Genomic DNA, 15,051 nt, shown 5'->3' on the forward strand with positions numbered 1-15,051 from the left:
AAAAAATAAGTACTAATAGAAAGAACGGCCACGCAAATTAACATTAAAGAGTGATCCGGCATAAGAATTTAAGCAATTAAAAAAAGTTCAGATAGTCATTTCATTATGGTATTCGCCGATTGCATGTTAATTTTATGTAAATGGCTTATTCATTAAAACAAGCACTTCTGAATTGAAAAGAATGTTATAATTCTTCAATGTTTAGCAAACGGAGGTGAGGAAAGCAAAAAATTTATTCTTTCATTCTTAGTAAAACTTTTAAAATATTTACCAGTAGCTGGAAACAACAGCTACAATGCGCATGTACTTTGCAAATAAGGATTCTTGCATCGTTCCCATTTTTTAGCATTCAGAATATTCATAAGGTCACAAAATGATACCTTAACAGAACAGTAATAAACCGAAAATTTTAGGTTCAACCGGCATTTACATATTTACTTCATGTAGACATCTCTCTATCACAACTTTCACTAACAGGTTTCAAATGTCAACTTCTCATAAGGTAGTGGTGTGGTGTTTGCATTGCTCTATCCGTACCAGCGGGTTGTGCAACAGCAGTATATGACTCGAAAGGACGAATTAATATTTCTGACAAGTTTCGGACCTAAACTTAAAAACTTTTTTGTAATTGAATACCGATAAAATAATTATATGTCATCGACTTTTGTTAAGTTAATTTAATTTGTTATTTTTGTTAAGTTAATTTATTCCATACATTCAAAAAGAAGCAACAATTAAAATGTTATGAGCAACAAATTAAAAATGAAATAAAAGCTTTTTAATAAGTTGAATATTAATTTTATAATTAAATTTAAAGTATCTTGGCAAAATAATGCAGATGCAGCCAGTGAAGTAGCGAGCATAATTGGCTTCTAATCCAAACTGTCTGTCACATTCAGTTATATTTCTCATAATTCGAAACTTTTATCATGTTCCAAACTGCCTCGCAACTGGTTGGTAAATTAAATTATTAACTGTTGAAATTATTACAAAAGAACTGTATGTTCAAATTTTGGAAAGTTTTTAATATTCTCTGCCCTAATGTTTAATTCTTAAAACATCTGTATAATTCCTAACAACTAAAAATAGCATATTCATTTTTAATAGAAGGATAGCGAAAGTGCTTTTGACATCTACCGCTCAAGTCGCATGTGACTGTCTCTTTCCGGTAACGTGACGTCAGGAAAAAGGGGTGGACTTAGGTTTCCTTTTCATCCGTTTTAGCTGTCAACCAAAAATCCATCCGGAAATTTAAGTAACTTTTCCCATTTAATTGTTAATAATTCGGCCTTTTTATTTATAGGCAAGAAGGAATTTATTTTTTCGATACTGTATATTTAGAGCTGTTCTCTATTCCTGATTTTCTGTTAACTTTTATTTATACTGCTGATATGTTTGCTTTAAATTTTGTTTACATTCTTTTTTAGTGCTTGTTTGTTTGTAACGCTAATATAATCAATATTGTTGTAAAAAATGTAATGCACTACAATATTTTCTGAATAGATTATCATTAGCTGTAGGCATTCCCTTATAAAAATAAGTTAAAAGTTAATATAATTTATTCTTATTAGATATTTTGAAACACATTAACTGAGCATGTGGAGATTCAAGCCATCAAAATATAAGAACGCAGTACCAAAAATTCCTAAAAAAAGAGAAGTATGGCTATATACCATTACTATGTCGATTTTTTATACTGTTTAAAGTATGAATCATTTGTTCATCTCATTTAAGTCTTATTTATGTGAAAAGTATAGTGTGTACGAAGTCATACTTAAATATAATCAGTAATCATACTTTAAAATTTTCTCACTTTTAATGAACCTTTCTAGGGATGGATTACAGACATTTCCGTGGGCTCTCTTCCTTCGTTTGGAAATCATATTAAAGCCAGTGCTGCATACATTGCTTTTAACATTGATTCAGGAGGTAAAATTGGAATTTTGGTTTTTACTTGCATTGAAAACGTCTGTAATTTTTTTTAATGAAAGCAAGATTTAATGTGCAATTTTGATCATTAGTTTCTGCTCAAGGTGTTTATGTTACTTTCAAATTTAATTAAATAGAGGAATTTTGTTCATTGAATGCTTTACTGCAAATTAGATTTTTTGAATAACATTTCATAGCATATTATCTGCTTGAGACTATTTTTTCTGATGCTTAATAAATGAATGTTATTATGGCGAAAATGTGAATTAAAATCCTTTACAACAGCATTTCTGATAATTTTATTAAACAAAAGTGATTTCAAATAAGTGTAAAATAAGAATTTGTAAAATTTATGATAAAGTATTTCTTTACATTCCTGACTGTTCACTTTCTCGATGATCAGTTTTATTAGTATCATCAGCATGAAAGTTTAAAACTGAATCACTTTAAATGCATTACATTAGGAAGTATTATTTCTTATAATATATAAACAAAGTTTTTAGTAGATGTAGTGAAGTAGCATTTAAACTACTAATTTGACATTTAATTTCAATTTAGGAATAGTTTGGGTAAGATATTTTCTAAAGATAACTTTGCTTTTAAATGTTCTTAGTAAATCAAGCCAAGTCTATAAACATTATAAAGTAATTCCAAATGTACGACAAAATCTTTAGAATTTAAGCAAGCAGCAGATGGGATGACAAAATTTTTTTGAATTTAGGGAAATCACCGGGTGGCAGAATTTAGAAGTGGGAAAAGTTAGAATCTAGTAGGCATTGGGCAGCAAGATCTGCAGAGATTTGCACTTTGTGGCAAAGTGCCTAGTCCTGGCCCTGCCAGTCATGTAACTTAAACATACAAGAGCTTTTTGTGTTTCTAAAGACGTGTATAGGTCAATAAAATACTCATCAGAATATAAAGAAGAACATGAAATTTGATAAATAATGATAATGCAAAAGATGAAAAATTAAGGAGAAAAGTTTCATTGATATTAAATACCATCTATCATGTGCTATCTCTCTGAGGAAAGCAGTGTATAGCATGCAGTGAACCATTACCAGACATATTTCTGAGTGTATGAAAATTTTCTACATGTTTTCCATATTGATCATCTAAACAGTTTGTAGTATGTGCAGAAGTGTATAAAATTCACCTTTAAATTACAGATACTTAACTTCATGGTGTTTGCTTATAAATGAAATTCTTTTTTCCCTGTTCTAAATATGTCTTTTTTAAAAATTAGATTTATAATTGTGAAGAAACTAGCAGACAAAACTGATAGGTTAAAAATAACATGAAAGATTTAAAATGTGCCCTGAAACTGTAAAATATGTGTGAATTCTAATATGTTTTTATCATTTGGAATGAACAAGCATCTGTTATAAAGTATTAAATTTGGTAATATGTTAGCATATAACACTAACGCTGACAGACTTCATGTGATGCTCTAGGCATTAAGAGAAATTTAAGCAAATGTAAAAGTAAATCATGCATGCATAAATAAATTATGTACTATTTATTAATATAGCAATTTGATTTTGCAGTTATTTCCTGCTTCTTATATTGAGGTGAGCTCAGATGTATCTATCTAAATGAATATCTGCTTAAAACATCATATGATGCTATTCTTTGCTGGGTTAACAGTTTGCTAGTCTAGTACAGTCAAAAGTCGTTAATCCGGACTCATCGGGACTTTGGCGATTCCGGATTATTGATTATTCCGGATTATAGACCATCTGTTTAAATCTCGTAAGATGGCATGCAGAAATTCTAAAATTAAAAATATGAAGCCATAATTTATGAAATAAAGAACAATTATGATCTAAAGGGTATCAAAATTTACAAAAAACAAAAGCTTAATATTTATTTGTTTACTTTATTAAACATTTCTTTTAATGTAAGTTGTTTAAGTTACTTTGTTTTATGTAATAATACTTTCTCTTTAATTCTATAAACAGATATCATTTCTTGTTCAGTTACAAAGTTCCGCTGTTCTAGTCCTATAATTGCTGTGTCGAGAATACCGACTAACTTGTCAATCGAAATTTTTTCATTTTCACTAACCTCTCTGTCAGCTTCTTCATGTCTTTATCCATTTTTTGCAGCAATTCCACTTTTTGTTTGATGGACATTGAAACATACTTTCGTTTTGTAGATCCTTTGGGAGCTCCAGCATCAGAAATTCTATTTGACATAATCGAAAGTTCAAGTTTACTTTTATAAAATTGCTCTTACAGTCTGCAAAAAATAATAAGCCAGATCCAATTCAAAGATTAAGGAAAAACGCAATCATAAACATTAACTGAAATGGATAATTAGATAATTTTAGCTTATACCGTCCGTTATACATAAAACACGCACGCGAAAACGTATTCTGCGCTTTCGCACACGCATATGCGCAGTCGTAAAGGTCTTATGCGCACGCGTAAACGCCTATGCGCATGTGTCAACGTGGCGCATGTGCAGAAAGTTTTTAGCTTTGAGGTCCGGATTATGGGTGTGCAAATTAACGACTTTTGACTGTAAATTGAAAATTTCAATAAAACATGATATAATACAGTTGTTAGCTATTTTTTATGATTATTAAAATACTGCAAACTAAAATCCCATCTGAAATGTTCTTTCTGAATATGCTGGAATTACTCCCAAAAACAGAGAAAAAAAATAATTGCTTGATATGTACTCTTTTAATGCTATAGCTGTTGTGAATATGAGTGTAATAATTCTAAGACATAAAAATGTTATTATTATTATTATGGGGAGTTATGTTAGTATACAGACTAGTCAAAGATTACATTTGTCTTTTTATTACAATAGTGGCTGAATGGTTAAGACCATCCTATACTGATAGTTAACTTAGGTCTGATCCTCGACAAACAGAGAAACTATATGCATGGTTTTTTTTTTACTCACGTGTAAAGTTGTTTCTTATAGCTTTATTCGGAAGTAAATCCATTTACATCAGGCCGCTTGCCAAAAAACAAAATATTAAATTCAAAATTGATATCACCAAACTATTAAAAACACTTAAAAATTACATCACTAAAAATTCAAGTTTTTACAATACAGTCAAAAGTCGTTAATCCGGACTCGTCGGGACTTCGGCGATTCCGAATTATCGATTTTCCCGGATTATCGATCATCAGTTTAAATCTGGTAAGATGGCATGCAGAAATTCTAAAATTAAAAATATGAAACCGTAATTTATGAAATAAAGAACAATTATGGGCTGATCTTTGGAATATGGTAACTGGTAGTTTGGCGACATTTTGGAGGCGATAAAGGTTACTACAGTCAAAAGTCGTTAATCCGGACTCGTCGGGACTTCGGCGATTCCGGATTATCGATTTTTCCGGATTATAGATCATCAGTTTAAATCTCGTAAGATGGCATGCAGAAATTCTAAAATTAAAAATATGAAACCTTAATTTATGAAATAAAGAACAATTATAATCTAAAGGGTATCAAAATTTACAAAGAAAAGCTTAATATTTATTTGTTTACTTTATTAAACATTCCTTTCAATGTACGTTGTTTTAAGTTACTTCGTTTTATGTGATAATACTTTCTCTTTAATTCTATAAACAGACACAATTTCTTGTTCAGTTACAAAGTTCCGCTGTTCAAGTCCTGTTAATTGTTGTGCTGAGAATACCGACTAACTTTTCAATCAAAATTTTTTCGTTTTCACTAACCTCTCTGTCACATTCTTCATGTCTTTATCCATTTTTTGCAGCAATTCCACTTTTTGTTTGATGGACATCGAAACATACTTTCGTTTTGTACGATCCTTTGGGAGCTCCAGAAACGGAAATTCTATTTGACATAATCGAAAGTTCAAGTTTACTTTTATAAAATTGCTCTTACAGTCTGCAAAAAATAATAAACCGGATCCAATTTGAAGATTAAGGAACAACGCAATCATCAACATTAACTGAAGTAGATAATTAGATAATTTTAGATTATACCGTCCGTTATACATAAAACGCGCACGCGAAAACGTATTCTGCGCTTGCGCAAACGCGTATGCGCAGTGGTAAAAGGTCTTACGCGCAAGCGTAAACGCCTATGCTCATGTGTCAACGCGGCGCATGCGCAGAAAGTTTTTAGCTTTGAGGTCCGGATTATAGATCATTCCAGATTATGGGTGTCCGAATTAATGACTTTTGACTGTACCTACTACTTTGGTAATAATGTGAAAAGCACTCAGTTCCGATTACGCATTATTTTGTGTGAGGGAAATGAGAGATCATGAGATATGTCATGTGACATTAATGGACGAATTACAGTTGTTTAATCGGAAGATTGGGGAAATCTGGAAAAAATCTGGAAATTTCGTATTTAGCTATATTCTGTGTTGTGTGAAATGTGACATTAATGGATGAATTACAGTTCTTTAATCGGAAAAGGGGGTTAATTTGGAAAAGCTTCATTGTGTGTTGTGTGAAATAGTGTTGATTAATTTTCGGATTGCATGGGGCTATGTAAAGTGAAATCTAAATTTTTAATGTGTTTATCTGATAATAATAATAAGTTGAGATTGTGTGAAAGGAAGGATATTACAAGTTTAAATGGCAGTGCAAGAAATATGGTGAAAATGAACATTTTGTGAAAAGAAGTGTAAGGAAGGGTACGTGGTTTGCTGAAAGTAGTTTGAGTATAGGTGAAATTTTATTAATTTCTTATTACTTGGTGAATAGACTTCCAGTTGACTACTGGATTTAGGATTTAGAAATTAGCAGTAGTACTGCAGCAACGTAATGAAGATTCTGAAGAAGATTAGGTAAGTTAGTATTTTTAATCATTTCAGGATATTATTTTTATGCATTGTTTTAAGTAGTGTTTTTTAATTTAATTATACTTTAATTTAATGATCGTGATTTTGTGAGTTATATGTTTGTAGTATTTTGGAATATGTTTGATTAGTATACGTTGAGTATTTTTATGCATTTTCGTGAAATTTTTCTAATTTATGAGAAAAAAGCAGTGTACATGGATATAGTGAAGAGTGTGCGCAATGCCATTTTTGTGCAATTCTGGGATGTTTTTTTAAGTAAAAATAAGTCTACGTGTACATGGTTTAGTGATATTTTAATTAAATGATAGTTATTTTGTGAATTTTATGTTTGTAGGAATTTGGTATACGTTTTAGCTGAAGTAAATGTGCATGGAAATAATTTAAATATTTGACAATAAGTATTTGTAATGTTTGCGGTATGAATTCGTTGGTGACGTTTATAATATAATAGATAATTTAGAGGTAAAAGTTTTTAGATATTTTATTTATTTTATACGTGGAAATGTTCATATTTGGAAAGGGTATATACTTTTTCGTGATCAGGTAATTTCATATATGTTCTTTTTACCGGGTTTAAAGATTCAGAAAATTGTCATGCATTTTCGTGAAAATTTTCTAATTTATGAGAAAAGAGCAGTGTACATGGATATAGTGAAGAGTGTACGCAATGCCATTTTTGTGCAATTCTGGGATGTTTTTTTAAGTAAAAATAAGTCGATGTGTACATGGTTTATGTGTATGTGTTATTGTGAAAAACGCGCAAGGAGTTTGCGATTGGGCACTTTTTCCCAATTTTGCAGTGAATATTTGTCATGATTAAGCAGTTTTGTTAGATAAAATTTCTAGTATAAGTGTAATTTGGCTAGTAGATTGTTGGAAAAAGTGTTCAGTAAATAAAAAGAAAAGAAACATGTCTTTACTTTGTGAAGACAAAATGGCGGCGGGGAAAAAAAAATAGAGGGTTGCTGTAGGAGAGTTGGTTGCCAAATTTTCGCCAAAAAATCGCCAAGTTACATCGCGGCGTGCAATGAACTGGAAGTTGATCTGTCAGCAGTATCCTTATCTTCAGGGCAGATGTTTTTATTTTCAACTTATAATACTAAATGTAGTATTTCATCTCGATGTAATCCGTCTTTGATATGATTTAAATCAAATTCCTCGTCATTATAAATATCATGAATACACATCAAATAGTTTTCTGGTTGCAATTTTCTAATTTCGACTATGCGTAATGTATGCTTTACGCATGCGCACGTTGAAAGAAATGTTTAATAAAGTAAAAAAATAAATATTAAGCTTTTTTTTTATAAATTTTGATACCCTTTAGATCATAATTGATTTTTATTTCATAAATTATGGTTTCATATTTTTTATTTTATAATTTCTGCATGCCATCTTACCAGATTTAAATTGATGATCTATAATCCGGAAAAACCGATAATCCGGAATCACCGAAGTCCCAACGAATCAGGATTAAAGACTTTTGACTGTTTAAATTTATTATATGAATGAGTATTGGTGTAGTTTATTTTGCATATGATTTTTGTCGTGAAGATGGTTTTCTCTTGCTTTGTTTAAGATTGCAAAATATAGTAGTATATAAAATATAGATTAATCTCATTTATTTTTATTAGCAAGTTTTTTATCACTAGTATGCTATTAATAATTAGGTTTTCGGAGAGATCACAATCGTATGCAGATTCACAGTTGTGAGGGATCCATAATCCTTGTGCAATTCAAAGTTCATTTGTATGTTTATTACAAATTTTCTGTTTCTCTGTTAAATAATTAAAGTATAATTTAAATTGTAATCTTTCAGTCTTTTGTGCAAAAGCTGATTTTTTTTCTAAATTGTCTTTCTGTTAAAACTAATTGACTTATACAAGGCATAACAGAATTGATGCCCACAACTTTTAAAGATAATAGAACATAGTAAAAGTAAGTTTTTTTAATGCATTATATAATGGAATGTGAATGTGGAAATACATTTAAGTGTGAAGATTGTGGTAAACAAAAAGTTGTTTCAGATATGACTATGAATAAAAAATAATATTTGATGCTTAAAGTTTTTTCAAATAAATCACTAACAATTGCAAGATATGCATATCAGTAATGGGAGTCTTGTTTACAAGATGCAGATTGACTTTCTTTAAGATGTTCATCCTAGAATTAACATTGCTGCTGCAGGAATATGTCAGTCATCTTCCAAAATGTATGCCAATCATTTAATTATCATTGTGATACATGTATTGCAGTTGGCAGTCATTCATTTGAGTGGTTCTTGTAAATATCAAACATAATTTATTGTAAATATTTCAGATTAAAAAGATTTTAATTTTCATTGTTTATTGTACATACTGCTTTCACATTCCTCTCTCTACACATTATATTACAAGAATGATTAATTTTATTATGTTCTGTCAATAATGTTGTGACAATTGATACTGTTACATCCTGTAGACTTTTAATATTTTGCTGCTCCAGAAATAAATTGAAGTGCAAAACTGGAGGTATATTAAAATAATGTTTTGCTGTTTATGTTAATTTTGTTAACAGCTGTAAAAGTATACTACTAGTGGTTTGCCTTGTTCCTTTTTTCAGAAATACTTTCATTTTTGACTAAAAGTATACATAATTTATATTCATTTTGTGCATTTGCTAAAAAAAATTGCTCAGCTACACTTTTAGGTTAGAGTTGACTTTAAGGTACCCGTTGTATTATCGCCAAGTTGTTGTTGCATCATTTATGGTGACCTGAGTAGTTGAATGTTATGCAAACACTATTATGACATAATCGTTTGCATTATTCTGGGAAAGTTTGAATCATGGGATGTTTTGCAAAGGCTTTTGTGGTGTGTGTTGCTTAGGAAGTACATTGCTTGTTTCACTGTTTAGACTGTTTAGATGGTACAATGGCTGAATGTAGTAGAATTAATTTGAAGTTTCTGTACTATTTTGAATGAAAGGGGAAAAGTGCATTATATGACTGGTGCTAAATGAAGGTTTACTTAGTAACCATAATCCGGGACTACGTAGTATATTATTTACTCTTATTTTTGTGAATTTCTGTGGCGATGCCGATATACAGATTAGGCTAATCTTTGGAATATGGTAACGGGTAGTTTGGTGACATTTTGGTAAGGCGATAAAGGTTACTAGCTAGGACTTTAGCAGTGTACATGGATAAAGTCAAGAGTGTGCGCAATGCCATTTTTGTGCAATTCTGGGATGTTTTTTTAAGTGAAAATAGGTCGACATGTACATGGATGATACTGTGTGTGTGCAATTCTTAAAAACGTGTTAAGCAGTGGGCGATTCTGAACTTTGTCCCAATTTCGCACCTAATCTTCGTCATGATTAAGCACTTTTGTTTCATAAAAGTTCTAGCATAAGCGTAATTCAGCTAGCAGATTGTTGGAAAAAAATTTTGAGTAAAAAAAAAGAAACATACCTTTACTTTGTAAAAACAAAATGGCGTTCAAACAAAAACTAGCAGGTTGCTGTAGCAGGGTTGGTCGCCAAATTTTCGCCAAAAAATCGCCAAGTTACCATAATCCAAAGATTAACCACAGATTGTAGTTCAGATAATTTCAAGAAGGTTTTGGATGCTGTTAAGGAATTTTGTGTGCCACAGACTGAAAACAAACAAATTTCTAAAAAGGGGATATTTGCTTTGTGTAGTGCTAAAATACATAACAGGTTTTTCCAATTTTGTGTTTTTTTATAGTTTGGTTTAAAATGTAGTTTATTGAGATTATGTATTTTTTGTTTGTCTCTACTGTAGAATTGGGTGCACCTTTGACTTTTTTTAAGTGAAAATGTATCGATGTGTACATGGACACACTCAAAGAAGTGCGTAAAGCATAGTTTCTGCAATTCTCTGATGTTTTTTTAAGTGAAAATAGGTCGATGTGTACATGGATAAAGGGAGTGCACAATGCCATTTTCGTGCAATTCAGGGATTTTTTTAAAGTGAAAATAGGTCGATGTGTACATTGATACCGAGTTTGCAATTCTTTGACTTGTTATTTTGGCTTGCATAGTGGCAATTTGTGCACCAAAAATTGCCGCTACGCAGGCCAAAGTAACAAGTCAAAGAATTGCACAAACTCTGTATCCATGAACCGCCAAGTTTCGCCAAGGGGTACCCTAAAATATGCTTTTACCCACTTTTATTATTACTTTAAGGCAGTTGAATGTGACTTTTTTTAATATTTGTTATCACAGTCTGTTTTTGCTGCATTAATTTCTAATTTTAATATATTAAAAATTTATGTTTTTTTAATATTTATTTAAATATTAGGTGGTGGAAATCTGGGTATTTTAACATTAAATGATTCTGGTAGTAAAAGCAGAAATCTTCCTGTTCTACATGCTCATTCAGGTACCAAAAAAATTATATCTTTGATGTAAATATGTGTTTAAATGTTGATTGACATATCGTTTTTATTAATTTATTTCTGTGATCCTTTTAATTTTATAATGTAAGGTTTTTGTCTTAGTAGACAATTTTATTATTTGCCAATTTTTTATATTTTGCCACTTTTTAAAGACACATCTATTATATTCTTGTTTGAATTTGCATATTTTAATAAATTGAACCTTTCAAACGGGACCATGACCCATAGATTAAGACTTGTCAAACTTTTCCACTTGGCCACCCTTTTTATACAAGTAAATGTTTTTATGCTGGAGCCATAGTCTCTAACTTCACCTGTGAGCTTCTGGCAATAGGAGGCACTTGACATGTAGTCCCTTTCTATTTCTGAGCAAGCAAAAGGACTCGTCTTCTCTGACTCAAAGGCAGCTGTACAGGCAATCCTGTATGGCGGCTTCCTGATCACCAACAGGATCCATTTTTGCCTAAATGAGCTTAAGATAAGGTTGATAATGAGCTTAGATAAGGTCTGCATTCTTTAATGGTTACCTGCACATGTTAATGCGAAAGGTGGTTCTAATTCTAAATGAAGTGAAATCCTTCAACAATCTACAAAAATAATCATTTTATTTACAAAGCAACTTCGATTGCATCGAAGGTTCACTGCTAACTAACTGCGTCGCAAACTAAAAACTAACATTCTTTTTCAGAAGCGAAGCGCCCTCTAACGGCGATACATAAATCATTTGAGGGATTTTTCCACACTCCCCACCTGATAATTTTTGCAAAAATTATCACTATTTCAGCATACAAATAATAAAATATAAGAAAGCAACTTACATATCAAATACATTCAACTGATGTAAATATAAACTGCAAAAGGAAATTCTATAAAATAAACAAATATAGTTAACTGCATCAACTCAAATGTTACTCAATACGTAAATATTAATTCAAATTACAAACAGTAAATTATTAGTAATAACTAAATTAAAACTAATTATCTAAAATTAATGTTAGTGAATATGAAATACAAGAAGTAAAATTAAAAGGTTACAAAATTAGTTCATTTTCAGTCTGATAGTTCAAGGAGGTATATCAATTGCACAGGTCTCTTAAGGTCCCCTTTTTTAGTTTGTACCACACATGATCGTACAAGACCATCACGTCCTTTGAAGACTTGAATTACTCGACCTAAATCCCAGAGGAACTTAGATTTAGTTGTTCCTTCAAGTAAAACTATATCACCAATTTTAAGATTTTTCTTGGCTTCTGGTGTACCGAAGAAGTGAGCATTTCTCAACTCAAGAAGATACTGATTTTTCCATTTTTTCCAGAACTGTTTTATAAGCGTTGTCTGATATTCTTTTCGTTTTATTAGACTCTTTCTTGTTGAAGAGTTATTCAGGATCTCAACAAAGTTGTATGGATATTCATCCTTATGTCCGATTAATAGAAAATCAGCTGGTGCAAGCGGTTCAGGTTCATGTAAATCGTTGTAAACGTAGGTCAAAGGACGTCTATTCACAATATTTTCGACCTCTGTCAACACAGTCATAAATTCTTCAAAATTCAGTTGAGCTCTGCCTAATATCTTTTTCAACGGTTCCTTTATGGTTTTCATAAGGCGTTCATAAAAAGCTCCCCACCATGGAGCAAGCTCGACGATAAATTTCCAAGTCTAGCCTTCATTTGCTAGAAAATTTTGAAAGTCTGTACCTTTAATTATGCTGTAAAAATACTGCAAATCTTTGGCAGCATATTTGAAAGTTTTCGCGTTATCTGAATAAAAGGTGCGACAGTTTCCTCTTCTTGAAATGAAACGTCTGAGAGCCAAAATGAATTTGTTTGCAGACATATTGGAAATGAGTTCTAGATGTAACGCTCGTGTAACAGCGCACGTAAACAATACGATGTATGATTTCTGAATGTCGTTTCCAGACCTGATGTAAACTGGACCTGTGAAATCCACGCCTGTAACATAGAAAGGTGGAGTTTCAACAATTCGATCTTTAGGTAACTGAGCTGTCATTTGTTTCGCTGGTTTTACTGCGTATTTCCGACAAATTAAACAGTTCCCTAAGACTTTCTTTACCAACTGACGGCCTTTAGGAATCCAAAATTTCTGTCTTAGTTTGGCTAAAGTTGCTGCAACTCCCGCATGCAGAACGTTATTATGTTCCCTTTCTACAATTAATTCAGTAAATCTGGAATCTTTAGGAAGAAGAACTGGATGCTTCTCGTCAACTGTATATTCGGTTTCTTCTAATCTTCCCTTAATTCGAAGAATTTTATTTTCATCAAGAAACGGTGCCAAGCTGAATATATCAGAGCTTGGAGAAATTGACTTGTTAGATTGAAGAGCCTTAATTTCAGGTGTGAAGAAATCCATCTGGGCTTTACGAACACAAAAAATTTCAGTGTCCTGAATTTCAAAAGCACTTAATGTTCCACTATTAGCAGGCAGTTTTCTTGCCTTAGCAACGAAACGTCTAACCCATGCCATAATTCTGAGATATTTCAGCACATTACTGAATTTTGTTATATCCAATAGTTGATCATATCTTTTCACAACAACGTCATAAACAGATATCTTACTACGGAATTCTAGTTGCTTATCGTTTCCCACGTCAAACTTCGGTTGAACTGGCCAGTCTATACGTTTGTTTTGCAACCATTCTGGTCCAAACCACCAAAGTGAACAATTTCTTAAATTAGCAACAGTAGTTCCTCGTGATATGATGTCAGAGGGGTTATCTTTCCCACGGCAATAATGCCAATTATTGCTTTCAGTTAGTTTCTGAATTTCATAAACTCTGTTTTTGATGAAAGATTTAAATCTTTCGGGAGATCCCTGAATCCAAAAATACCTTATTTGAGAATCAGTCCAATGGAAGGGGATTACTTCGTATTTTAAAGATTTTGCTATTTTATCACTCAATCTAGCGGATAAAAGTGCACCCAAAAGCTCCAATCTAGGAAGTGTAAGGGATTTCAGAGGTGCAACTCTACTCTTGGAAGCAACAAAAACTGTTTGAAAAGTTCCATTGTTCAAAACTATTCTCAGATATACCACGCATCCATAAGCTTTCAAACTAGCATCAGAAAAGCTATGGAGTTCTATTTGTTTCACATCTGCATCTAATATTCCTTCTAAATAGTAGTGGGGAATTCTGAGGTGGTTCAGTTCTTCAATTTCTTCGTACCAGGCTTTCCATTTATAACTAAGATCAGGTGGCAGTTCATCGTCCCAATCAATTTTGGCAGACCAGATTTCCTGAATCAGACACTTTATTCTTATAGTGAAAGGGCCATAAAATCCGACAGGATCAAAAATACGGCCTGCGGTTTGCAATAGAAAACGTTTTGAGTTGATTGACGAGGAAATGAAATTTGTCAAGTGCTGAGTGTCAAAATAAAAATTATCATTATCCGTATCCCAGTTAATTCCTAACACTTTGATCGGGACAACCTCAGGAGATTCTTGCATCGAAAATTCTTTGCGATGCCAAATATCTTTGAGTTCTTTGGAATTAGTATGCCACTTATGTAGTGACATGCTAGCTTCATTAAAAATGTTCACAATTTCTAAACTTGTTTTCAGGGCTTGTTCTAAATTTTGTTGATCACCAATAATGTCATCAACATACAGGCAGTTCTTTAAGAGTTCTACTGTTTCAGGATATATTTCTGAATATTTTTTAAGGTGATGCTTAATAGTAGCAGCTAGGAGAAAGGGACTAGATTTTACTCCAAACAAAACTCTTGTAAATCTAAAGATTTTCAAACTCTCAGTGTTATCATTAGGATCATCTTTCCAAAAGAATCGTGTAACGTCCCTGTCTTCTTCATTTAACTCTATCTGTAAGAATGCTTGTGTAATGTCCGCTGTAAAGGCTATCGAATTTTGTCTAAATTTTATCAATAAATCAAAAATATCAGGATA

General features: G+C 31.8%; 2 protein-coding genes across 7 annotated transcripts in view; one reads left to right on the top strand and one right to left on the bottom strand.

The window, feature by feature from the left end:
* The window catches only part of nac (GDP-fucose transporter nac), a 46,801-nt gene extending 46,250 nt beyond the window's left edge, over nucleotides 1-551 (bottom strand). For 2 of the 3 annotated variants that reach the window (XM_085810692.1, XM_035357129.2), the window contains exon 1: nucleotides 272-551. In XM_085810692.1, coding sequence (XP_085666818.1) covers nucleotides 272-349 — 78 coding nt within the window. In that variant the 5' untranslated portion in view covers nucleotides 350-551. The remainder of the gene's footprint in view (nucleotides 1-271) is intronic. The other variant, XM_035357126.2, reaches the window with a different exon arrangement.
* Nucleotides 552-1,126: 575 nt separating this feature from the next.
* pod1 (coronin) overlaps nucleotides 1,127-15,051 on the top strand; it is a 155,444-nt gene continuing 141,519 nt past the window's right edge. The window contains exons 1-4 of one of the 4 annotated variants that reach the window (XM_085810696.1): nucleotides 1,127-1,255; nucleotides 1,572-1,659; nucleotides 1,833-1,929; nucleotides 11,031-11,111. In XM_085810696.1, the coding sequence (XP_085666822.1) occupies nucleotides 1,597-1,659; nucleotides 1,833-1,929; nucleotides 11,031-11,111 (241 nt within the window). In that variant the 5' untranslated portion in view covers nucleotides 1,127-1,255; nucleotides 1,572-1,596. Of the gene's footprint in view, nucleotides 1,304-1,571; nucleotides 1,660-1,832; nucleotides 1,930-11,030; nucleotides 11,112-15,051 lie in introns of all 4 variants that reach the window. The other 3 variants (XM_085810693.1, XM_085810694.1, XM_085810695.1) reach the window with 3 other exon arrangements.

Source organism: Stegodyphus dumicola, chromosome 2 (assembly GCF_044657685.1).
Source record: "Stegodyphus dumicola isolate Sdum_Otavi_A_Nest chromosome 2, ASM4465768v1".
NCBI classification, from domain to species: Eukaryota; Metazoa; Arthropoda; class Arachnida; order Araneae; family Eresidae; genus Stegodyphus; species Stegodyphus dumicola.